This window comes from Gordionus sp. m RMFG-2023, chromosome 3, assembly GCF_954871325.1.
Source record: "Gordionus sp. m RMFG-2023 chromosome 3, tfGorSpeb1-WG-v2, whole genome shotgun sequence".
NCBI classification, from domain to species: domain Eukaryota; kingdom Metazoa; phylum Nematomorpha; class Gordioida; order Chordodea; family Parachordodidae; genus Gordionus; species Gordionus sp. m RMFG-2023.
This window is the reverse complement of record NC_088777.1, coordinates 26,296,991-26,309,545: the sequence shown is the minus strand read 5'-3', so window position 1 is coordinate 26,309,545 and position 12,555 is coordinate 26,296,991. Positions and strand designations below refer to the sequence as shown.

The following is a 12,555-nucleotide window of genomic DNA, read 5'->3' as shown; positions in this document are numbered from 1 at the left end:
GCGTCATAAATAAACTAATATGTTTTAAAATACAGATTATGATATTTGTCATTTTTACAAAGGAACATCATCATTGAATTTATAATTTAACATATTTATAATATAAATTATATTTTTACCCTTTTGTATCAAAAATTTCAAAAATGTTAAAAAATATCATGACAATTGTCACATTAAAATATTATAAGACGATCATTTAAAATAACATAAAAATTTAATATAAATATTTGTAAATTATTTAAACTAATTCTTTTAATATACTAAAAAAAATATATAATTTTACAAAAATGATAAAAATAAACCCATAAAAGATTTCAACTAAAAGATTAATAATTCACAAAAAAATTAATTAAAAAAGAAGATTTTAAATTCTTATCAATTCAAATTTTGCTTAAAATTTTTACATGAAAACCACAGTAACAAAAATAATATTATAAACTTATTCGAAATATTCGTCGACTTAAGTTCACGGTTCTCGACTCAAGTCGACTTGAGTTCATCACTCGAGTTAACTGGAGTTCACGATTCGAGTCGACTTGAGTTCACAACTTGAGTTCACGACTTGACTTTACGACTTAAGTTGACTTGAGTTGACTTGAGTTCACGACTTAAGGCGACTTGAGTTTACGACTTAAGTTGACTTGAGTTCACGACTTAAGTCGACTTGAGTTTACGACTTAAGTTGACTTGAGTTCACAACTTAAGTCGACTTGAGTTTTCGACTCGAGTTCACGACTTCAGTGAGTTGACTAACGACTCAGACTCTGAGTCAGAGTCGGGTGAACTCGACTTTTTAACAACACTAGTTATATTATATAGAACCATTATATATAATCGTCATGTTTTTTAGATATAATTAGACTTTTTGGTTACGCCGAAAACGCCATCGTTTAAGAAAATCACTCCGGCGATCGCTCTTGTAATTTTTTAATGTCAATCAGGATTTTGATGAATTTTTATTTTCTACAAAATCATAATTATATTGACGTCATTATAGAATTCAATCAATCAAAAATCTAAAATTCCAAAAGTTACCATAATTTTACATATTTTTAAAATGGATGCATCTACTTTAATAATTCTATAAATATGTGACTCTTTCAAGTAGTGAAAATAACAGCTGTAATAAGATTTATAGTAATTATTGGTTTTTCTAGATTATTTTCACTAATATTTTTGTTTATTCGGGCTTCATATCCTCGAGTTTGATATTAAAAGTTAATAAAGTTTTCGTGAGGGGAGTTATTGCCTTATATCATAATTATAAGATTATGAATCTTTATTGTTTGATAAATTTAAAGTACTATAGTAAGTTTTTTGATAGAAAACTTTAGTTGCTGAGTAACTAGTACCAGTTCTGCTATAACGTGAATTATGCCAGGCCCTAAAGGAAGGGGATGCCAGAAAAATAATTTAATGATATACCCCCTTTTAAAAAGTTTAACTATTTAAAAATTAGATTGCAAATCTTATATTGCTGATAATATTCAGCAGATAGAATAATTTTTAATTCCCTTTCAAAAATTAAAAATACGTTGCAAAAGAATTAGAGAAATTATTACTGCTCTAAGATATAAAACTGCAGAGGTTGAATTTGAATTCGAGGAATATCAAAGAAAATGCCTAAGTACAGTAGATTTAACATCAGACATGTTAGATCTTGACAGCATTGATCCATACCCGGTTACCCGTTTTCAAATTGGCAATTCCAATGATAATAATAACAATAATTCCACGCATATGAAAACCTTAAAATTAAATGTCCCAACATGTTAGCATAGTATATTAATTATGCTAGAAAGCATATCTGGATTAAATAAGAATTTAATTAATAATGTTTTGAAAAGAATTAGGAACAATCTTCTCAAATTATGAATCTGATCTGGTAAAAGAACTATTAGCATTTCTTTCAGTACAAAAAGGACCTACTTTAAATTTGGCTTTACTTTTTAGAAGTGAAATTGAAACACATTTAATAGTAAATGATAGTGATAGTTCTGAAATTATTTCACTTAAGGAAAGTATGCTAAAAAAAACTTGCGTTACGATTTCCGGTTTGTAATCTGCAAGTAATATTATATAAGTATATTCTTTTATTTTTTATTTAAAATTATCTAGGTATTGGCTTCTCTTTTAGATCCAAGATTTTAAAATTGACAATTGTGTCAAAGTATTTAATAGAGCAAAATTGCTCCGCTTCAGAATTTATAATAAAGCATCTTAAACTTATAGAGAATGATGATAATCAGGTAGTAAATATAGCTAATGAGGATGATGATGAATTATTAAATTCAAGTTATTTGACAAAATTGGCAAATAAACATTCAACAAATATAAATTATGATTCCAAGTTAGGTGACTTAGAACAAGAATGCCACAGTTTTCTTGGAAAACGACATTCACAAGATATAGACCTTCTAAATTTTTGGAGAGAAAAGAAGAGTGAACTTTCCAATCTTTCCAGGCTCGCCAAAAAAATTCTTTGCATTTCGGCGACTAGCACACCTAGTGAAAGAGTTTTCTCTACCTCTGGATTGACGTTAAATTCAAGGAGATCATCATTATGTCACAAAAATTTTAATAAAATAATTTTTATACATGATAATTATAAAATTACGAAATCGATTTTGGCTATAATTAAGTTTTCTATTATAAATGAATATTAAAAAATATGCCGAGATATCTGTAGAATGGTGTATATTTATTTTATTTTTTTTAAAAAAATTAATAAACAATTAAAAAAAATTTATGTTATAAAAATTTATAAATGCGTCGATTTACGCCGATTTTATTGACGGCGGCTAAAAATCGGCGCGCCGCTGGCCGTCGATTAGATTTTTTAAAAATTGCGCCAGCCGCCGATATTTCGTCGGCCCACAGGTTTAGATATAATATATAAATATGAGTTTAAATATTATATTTTTTCTATAACTTATTTAATCTCAAATATTGTAGGAGGAATTATTCACAAATTATAAAGATAAAATCTTTCATTCAACAAATTTTAATATATAAAAATTTATAAAGATCATTAATGTAATTTAACGATAAAAACTTTCTCCTTAAAAAAAATTATTTTATAAATGCAACTAAATACTTTTTGCCCATTCTTGAGGGTTACTACCTGCTTAACTCTTTGTTGGAAATGATCTTAATTTGATGTCACTTAAGAATATTGATATTTAAATTTTTTAGGGCCAGATATTGTTGTAATATAATAAACAATATATCTATAGTTACGTCTAATTCGTTTAAAAGGTTAATTTACTTTAATTATTACAATTATATTTTAACAGAACAACTACCGATTATAGTAATAGGATCAGTGCAATTGATAACTTGACTTCCAGATTTAAAAGCCTAGAAGATTCCTTCAAAACTAATTTATTAGATTCAAATAATAAAGATTGCCAAAAGTTTTCACCCCTGCAATCGATTGACAAGAGAAAGTGATATATTATATTGTATTTTAAATTAAATAATTGATATATATTAAATAAAGTAATTAATATTATTATGCTTCTAATTTAATCAATAGTTTAATTTAATAAACAAGTAAACCTATATATTCAGTATAATCGGAAAATTGTCCCTTAACATTTTCATATTATTTTGCTTATTAACGATTACAAAATTAAATGACACTAGTGTCCATCCTTTTAATAAAAACGGACAAGCCATTTTAAATTTATCCTTTCCAAATATTTACCGAAAAGTTACTAAATTAGGCAGAAGTGTTATGCCACATATAATGCCATTAGAGACCCTCGGCCGGGCGATTCGTACATAAAAATTTTTAGGGCCGGCCGGACAATTTATGCATAAAAAAAGGCAGGGCCTTGCACATTCCCCGAATTCTCGAAAATTTTAATAGACCATCCCGGACATCAAAATTTTGAGAATTTTTTTTTAAAATTTCAAGTTATATTTTGATTAATCTATTTGGAAATAAATTACAGTATGCTTATTTCTTTGTATTTTAAGAACCGCCTAATTAAAAATATATAAATCAGGCGAGTAACCGGGGGGGGGAATCTTCCTTCGCAAATTTGACTGTTTTCATAAATATCATTTTAAGCTAATAAACCCCCCCCCCCCCCAATAAAAATTTTGCAAAATTTGAAAATCCATTTTCCAACATAAAACTTATTTTTTAAATAAATTTTATTAAAATTTTCTTTCCTTGTGATTAACATTATTCAAAAATATTAATAAAATGAAAAAATTTTTAATTTTAAAGATATAAAAATTAACCGGTAATTTATTTTATCATTATGATTATTTTATCAAATTCAAAATTATTAGTGTAGGAATTAATAAACATTTTAATCCCCCCCCCCACCCCATTGTAAAATCCTGGATACGACACTGATATAAATAATATAATAAATTCACGAAAAACAAAAAAAGTTATTTATAATTCCAATTATAAAATACATAATGCAGATATCAAACATAATTGATTTATAAAATGATTAAGTAATAGATAGCCATAGAGGAGAGATATAAGAAGTGATATGAACCCGAACACTCGTGTTTTTGATAAAACCCGAACTCTTCCTAAATGTTAATAGTTCAAGGATATCAAAGAAAATTAAAAATTTCTTAAAAAATAATAAATTTTATAAAAAAAATTCATGAAAAATAAATATAAGAAGATCGTGGTCTTCGCTTTCAAAATTTTCAATTTTCCTCCATTTTATAGGTAATATTATAAATTATAATTTAATATGCTATAAATAATATAATAAGAATACGTTGCTTATCTTTAATATCAATTTTAAAAGTAAAGTGCTAAAACTAAACTGCAATCAAAAAAGTAAAATAAATATTTCTTGATCATTTTAGTAATTAAAATACGAGCATTTATATAAATATGAATATATAGTTTGTCAATAATTAATTTAGGTTAGCGTAAATGTGCCTTTTCTTCTTTGAAATACATATATCAAATTGCTTGGAAATCTTAGAGAGGATATTTTGGAACATTATGAATATGATTGTTCGATTTAATAAAACATTAAAATTAAAATATAAATTAATTTTTAAATTTTTTGCTACTAATCAACCTTGAACCCGAAACCCTTTTATCTCTGAACTTTTTTTTGTTGAATGGTTTACATTCCTGGATAAAAAATGTGATGGCCGAAAAATTTTTACAAAAATTTAACGAGGCGAGGGAGACTTTTCTTGAAATTTTAGGACTGGGCCTCACTTTTCATAAAATTTTAACTGGCCGGGTAAATTAAGAAAAAATTATTTTGGGCCGGGCAACGTGTGATTTTTTTAACTAGCTAGACATTGCAGATCTCTAAATGCTATCATAGAAATCAGTTAAAATAACTTTGAAAAATTCTTAATACAAGCATCATCCAACAATTTTTATCATTAGTAAAATTTATTGATCAATGATAATTAAAATTAAAATATTCTTTATATTTAAGGTGATCGAAAATATTGTGAATCAGAAAATTCTATTTGTTTTCTCCTATCAGATAATGTTCCTCTTACCGAAGAGATAAATATATATTTTAAAATAGACCAGTATACTCACATGAGCCCCTGAAGTAAGATACTCTTCTGCTTCCCCCTCCCCGACCAAAAAAAGCCATTTGTAAAATTTGCTTATCCTAGTGTTGTTAAACGGCATATAATCGATTTTTAAATATGGTTAAATCAAAAATTTGGCTAAAATTTTATTATATAAGCCTCGAAATTTTATCAAATAGATATCAAACCTTTCTATCATCTGTGGGCAAAATATCTAAGACTCAGGTATATAGATGTAAAATTCCCGGGAAAATTGGTTCAGGGGAAATTTCCCAAAGGGAAATAACGGAAAATTAAAAAATAACCACAAAATATACTTTAAACCTTTCAATTTTTTTTATGGAATAACTTTATTAAATTTGGGGAACTAAGGGAAAATAATATAATTAAACAATAAAGACAAAAATAAATACACTATAAACATCATTTTTTGAATAACTTTATTAATTACAAAAAGCATGTATCAGAAATTACATTTAAAATTCTTGGGATGCTAATGAAATAGCATCAATATCTTCATGGGATGAAATTGAAATATCATCATTATCACTTGATATTGATAAATCGGAATCTGAACTCTTTTGATGATATCCCGAACTTGATGTATTTGTATGATCCTTTAAATGTATGTTATGCCTTATTGATATTAATTTTTCTACTCTTTCATTCTTTATTCTATTTCTCGTTTTTGAATGAATTTTTCCAAATGCTGACCAGACTCTTTCTGACGAGGCACTTGAGGGTGGTATCGAAAGACATCTTACTGCCACTTGACAAAGGGGTTGATTTACACAACCCTTTCCACCATATGAGTGGTTTGGTATGGATTGAGCTCTCCCATATGCCAGCTCCTTTATAGAAACCTTGTTTTGAACGATATTCTGCTAAATTACCCATAATTTTTCCAATATCGCAATTAATTTGGCCTGAAATAATATTTATTATAGTTAAAGCTGCTGTTAATTCACGGTCTGTTAATTTCACACCATAATATCGAGGATCCAGAAGATTTTTGCAATGATATTCTCGGCAACAAAATTTCTTTCGTTTTTTAATATGCATTTTAACACTTTTCAAATCATTTTCATTAAAAATAAAAGTTGATGAATTGAGTTTATCTTTTATATCCCAAAATATTTCTGGAACGTCAGATAATACCGCTGAATCCGATTCTACAAATATAATTTTCTTAAAAATAAATTCCAAAAAGGTCAGTAGAGACTCTAATTTATCCCAGTATCCTTCTTTGTCTAATATAATAAGCCTTCTTTGTTTGTTTGTAAATAAACTAGAAATTGCAATTTCTTGCAAAACTTCCTTATTTTTCACAACACTTTGCAACATTATAACAAAACCTCCCCATCTTGTCGGACTTGGAATTTTTAAGGAAGATTTATATCCTTTCAATATTTGTTTTTCTTTAAAAGTTGCAAATAAAATACCATGTAATTTTATATATTTAATTATTTGCTTGGTTTTTTTGATGATCTTTTCATTAAAAGGTATTTGGCATAAATCTTTAATAAGCAGATTCAACCCATGTGCGGCACATCCAAAGAATTCAATATAATTATATTTTGCCTTAACAAGACTCCAGGCCTTTTTCATATTCTTTGCATTATCAGTTACTAGTGAGATAAATTTTTGACAACCAATTTCTTCTATTACCTTGATCAACTCAGATGCGATATATTCACCAGTGTGAGCACTGGAACCTGTGTCAATGGATTTAAAAAAAATTGGTTCTGGAGTCATTATTATAAAATTAATAATGGACTCTCCGCGAATATTTGTCCAACCATCGCTTATGAGAGTAAAATCTTTTAAATTATTGAATTTATTGTTAATAATATTTTTCACTTTAATGTATTCAAAATCTAGTAATGTTTTACTAATTGCATGTCTAGAAAGAATTTTGGCTGGACGCATTAATTTAAAAAAATGGATGAAATATTTATTTTCAACTAAATTAAAAGGGCAATTTGACATAAAAATAGCCAATGCCAAAGCACTGTCAAGTTGCGTTTGATTTTGTTCGGTTATAGTGTCGAAAAAATTTTTAATTTTAGATTTGCCAGCATTAAAATTATTGGTATTTTCTTTAAAAGTATTTAGAATGGTTTTATATATGTTTTTTTGGGATATAATTTTATTAGGATTACTGGAATCTGGTAAACATACTACAACATCCTCTTCAGTAGAATTATTATTATCACGATCAACTTCATTAAATTGTAAACTGTTAATATACACTTGACATTTTTTGATATGCTGAGACATCTTTGTTAAATTTGGGAAATTATATGTTAATTGACAATATTTGCATATTGATATATATCCTATCTTGTTATTAGCTCTATCTTTAATAAAATGTTTCCAGATATTGGAAGATTTCCGAGGCATCTATAAAATATTGCAATCATATTAATTTAAATTAAACATCAATAAATCATTATACCAGTTATATAGTATGATTAAAATATATTAAACATCATAAATCATTATATCAGTTATATAGTATGATTAACATATAATGATACTTATAGTGCGCACAAATTGAGCGTTGCAACTCTCCGTTTTAAAAGCTAATATGGTAGAGTGCAGCTTGGATTTTTTTACGGCAAACGTTAATAAAAAAGCAAACTGGTTAGATTTTTTTAAAAATGTATACAAATTGTAGGTATAATTTATTTCATATATTAATTGATATTATATTATTTAGAATATATTAATTGATATTTATATAATTTTAGAAATGATTATTTATATAATTTTGGAATTTATATTTATATAATTTTAGGATATACATATTATAATTTTAGAAGGGATGATAAGGTTACTAAAAAATTTTGTACCTTACTGGAAACTCAACAAATGGTCTGGAGCCAGCAGCGTCCAGACCATAAGAATTCTATATTAGTATTAGATGGTTTATTAACCAGTAGTTTAAGGTAAATATATATAAATAATGATAAATTATATTTTTAATAGGTTGGGGATGGAATTTCCATTGCATGATACAACTGATGCATAAAGAAGAAGTTGCAAAACTTTAAAGACCAAGATAATTGTGCAAGGTTTCAGGAGCTTCTGGCTCTAAACTCTCATACAGATGGTATGATTACATTAAATTCATGGAGCCAACAATAGAGGATAGTTTTAGTCCTAAAGAAATTATACCAAAGGAAGGCAAGTGGGTTAAAATTAAATGCATTGTTGGATATATTGACTCTTTTGGAAAGGGTGCCTTGAGAGCCAGTAAAATATATATTTATCTATAAATTTAACATTATTATAGAATGTTTCTCTATAAAATATAAATCAAACAAATATTTTTTCAAAAATGAAGTATCTCCATTGTATTATACTTTAATGGAAAATTGAATTGTGGCCTCCAAATTCAATAGATATATCTGCAAATCAAACCTCATTATTTAATGAAATTATATCTATTAAAATTGATTTGTTTTTTTTTGTAATTCTATTTATTTATAATAAAGTTATATTATTCCATATTCTAAGTCCATTTTTGAAAAATATAATTAAAATTATTTTATTAAATAAGACATTTAATACTCTTATTATGGTGTACATTTTCATAATTAAAGATTGAAAAATGTAATTAAAATTATTTTGTAAAATATATATAAATAAGCAACTATTCAAAATTTATTTAGCAATTATTAGATAGATTTAATCAAATTATATCATAAATTTGAAATTTGATTAGCAATATTTCTAAATGTATTTATTTTTATATCTAGTGTCTTGAAAAAAATATAAAATATATAAATATGCAAACTATTCAAAATTTATTTCACATTTTTATTAAAATATATAAATTAAGGTAGGATAAACAAAGAAACATTTATATACATATGTTTTGCATCCAAGGCCACAAAAACATTTGAAAACCCTGATTGAATCATAAATTCTTTGGAAATCTAAATAAACAAATATAATTAAACTTCCTTATTTTACCTTAAGGTAAGAAATAAACTCTTTTTTGTTTAAGAAATTATAAAAAAAACTTTAATAAAAAACATACTGCTTTCTATCTAAACAAAGATGCGTTACATTAACAAACATACTGCAAACGCTCAATTTGTGCGCACTATTATATATCAAATCTAAATATATCATTAATTATTAATAATTCTATAATATATCACATTAATATTATGTATGAGAATATAATGTGAAACATTTTACCTTTATTTTTGTACTTTTAAAATTATAGATTTGAAAAATTGCACTCAATGATTGCACTAATAAAAAAAATAAGTTTAAAGACTCACGAGGAAAATAAAAATTATTTATAAATTAAATTATAAATCATAATTATTGAAAAATAAAATATTATATTTTATAAAATATAAATCATAATTTTTGCAAATAAATAATATATTTATATTAAGGGAAAATTCGGGAAATTTCCCGGGGAAATATGAATGTTCCCGGGTAATATTCCCGGGAAATTTCCCTACCTTTACATCTCTACTCAGGTATATATAACGAAAATCTTGACTTAACCGTTTATAGAAATCCGCGAAATCGAGCCATTTAGCAACAGTAGTTTATCTAACCCCTCCTTTTATATACATACTTAAAAATATATAAAGAAGTCGCCTTTATTACACAAAAATAAAAGAAATTATTTATAAAAAAAATATGAATTTTTTTGTCTAATATGATAAAATGTGTAATTTTATTTAAAATTGATATATATTTAAAATGATATAAATTTTAAAAAATAATATAAAATTTCAAAAAAGAATGAAAAGGCTAAGTGAAGTAATGGAAAGAGAAGAAATTAAATGATTTTCTTTAACAAATAATGAAATTAATAATTTCAATACATTAGGGGAAGAAAGTGCAGTGTTTATAATATAATATCTAATTTTCTATTTTTCCCATTGACGAAATTATTAATTTTAAAAAAAATCTCTAATAACGTTTCGTTGTCTAGATTTATTTTTTTTGCTTAAAAAAAATCCCTTTTCCCATGAAGGGTTTAAAGATCTTTAGTTATAAAAACTGGCCAAAGAAAAGTGCCAAAACGTTAATTCGTAAATTCCTCTCAAAAAATTGAAATCTGCTAGCGGTTCAAAGAGCTCTTAAACACAAGAAATAATGGACATTATTCCCAAGAATTCATACAAAACTATTTCCAGGTAGGACTAAATAAAATATAATCATGGAATCATTTTTTTATTTCCATCTACTCATCCATTAACCAATGAATCGCATAGAAAAATAATAAGACATATAGGAATATCTCGTAGTATTGTTCGAAGAATTTTAAAATAAAAAAACTGATCAATTGGCATAAAGATTGCTACCGCCATTCACAATGAAGGTCGTCTTGTTCAGCATAAATTCTAGTGAAAATTGTGTGATTTTCAAAAAAAAAATTTTTTATACAAATTTTTGCTGTTATTTAATTCAATAATAATTTCCTAAATGACAGTTATATCTTTTTATAATATCTCTAAATTTTAGATAAATTGATAGAAACTAAGCTCGCAGTATATGGAAGTTGTAATATAATTTCCCCATATATTTTCTTATTGTACCTTCAGGAAATTTTTGTTAGGAAGAGCAAATTTCTTGGAGCCACCGGCAGTCTATTATTTTATTTTATTGCTTATTAAAGGTCTAGACCTGCGCTTTGACCACCACAAAAGGCGGGATCTGGATCTCACTTATCTTTATACCTTTTTCAAATTAGTTATTCCAAAATAATAATGTTTTAAATAGAAAGTAGCTATTGATCTTTCTTTCAAAATTAAAAAAATATCAAAAAATGTTTGTCTTGAATTTGGAATAATTTTAGGAGTGAAATATAAAACCATTTAATTGTAATTGGGGTTCTTTTTTATTAGACCCTCGATTTCAAAAATGAAACATTATTATATCAAAATGTGATAGAACCAAATTACATGACGACTGAAAATATTGTATATAATATTAATATTAGAGCTATGATATCAAATACAAGATCTAAGTGAGCAAATAAACATTCCACAACAAAAACAAATTCTTTCACTTTGAATGATTTGGAAAAATGCCATTTACGGAAACGTCATCAGCCAGATATAAAAAAATTATTTGGGCTCCATCAACTAATCCACCTAGTGGTAGGGTTGTTTCTATTGCTGGACTGACGTTGAATTCAATTCACTGTAATCAACCTTAGGAGAATAATATTTTTATTAATTAAAATTCATAAAAATATAAAATATGCCAGTTTATCTGTATAAGTGAACATTTGATTTTTAAATAATAATTTTATCACCATTTCATAAAAAATTTAATTAGAAATTTATATTATAAAAAATTATGTCAATATGTCCATTCAAAACAACTCCCGGCCACTATAATTTCATCAGCGAACAGGTCTATGAATATTATATTACTAATTTATACAATTTCAAATATTTATATAAAAAGTGATTTATTAAGCTTCCATAAGCAACATTTCCCAAAATCAAATGAGCCAGCAAATGATTTTACCTTTTTAGAAGATTGGGATATAAATGAAGATGATGAAGAATACATTGACATAATTGATAGTGATCGCAAAAGGCTAATCAATAAAGGCAAATTACATGCAGGTCTTTTTACCATAATTAATATTCTTTTCTGGTTATTTATTATTTATTTATTTGATATGCTAGGACAGATCCGTGGACTCCACGGATTAAATGTCCTGAAAACAAAATACCCACGGAGATAATATTTTAGAATGTCCCATAAAAGTATAATATTAAAAAATTAATAAGGATTAAATAGCCTTTGCTTGTGCGAAGAAAACGAATTATTCCCCTTTGATTCAATTCTTATTTTACGAATACGAACTTCTATCTTTATTATTAGATCAAAATATTCACAACTATTTGTATTATCATAATTTGTATTTATTCATAAATATAGAAATTATTCGTAAATATTTATAATTCATAAACATTTCTTGTAAAACTTTATTTTTCTAGTTTATATTCT

The 12,555-nt window shown here is 25.9% G+C and overlaps 1 protein-coding gene across 11 annotated transcripts in view; it reads left to right on the top strand.

Annotated features, from left to right (window-relative positions):
* The window catches only part of LOC135925905 (syntaxin-8-like), an 87,937-nt gene that overhangs the window by 44,922 nt on the left and 30,460 nt on the right, over nucleotides 1-12,555 (top strand). For 10 of the 11 annotated variants that reach the window (XR_010571754.1, XR_010571756.1, XR_010571755.1 and 7 more), the window contains exons 4-5: nucleotides 3,297-3,449; nucleotides 12,004-12,167. Coding sequence is in view for 8 of the 11 variants with exons in the window: in XM_065461471.1 (XP_065317543.1) it covers nucleotides 3,297-3,449; nucleotides 12,004-12,167 (317 nt within the window). In the remaining 3 variants the exon portion in view is untranslated. The remainder of the gene's footprint in view (nucleotides 1-3,296; nucleotides 3,450-12,003; nucleotides 12,168-12,555) is intronic. The other variant, XM_065461469.1, reaches the window with a different exon arrangement.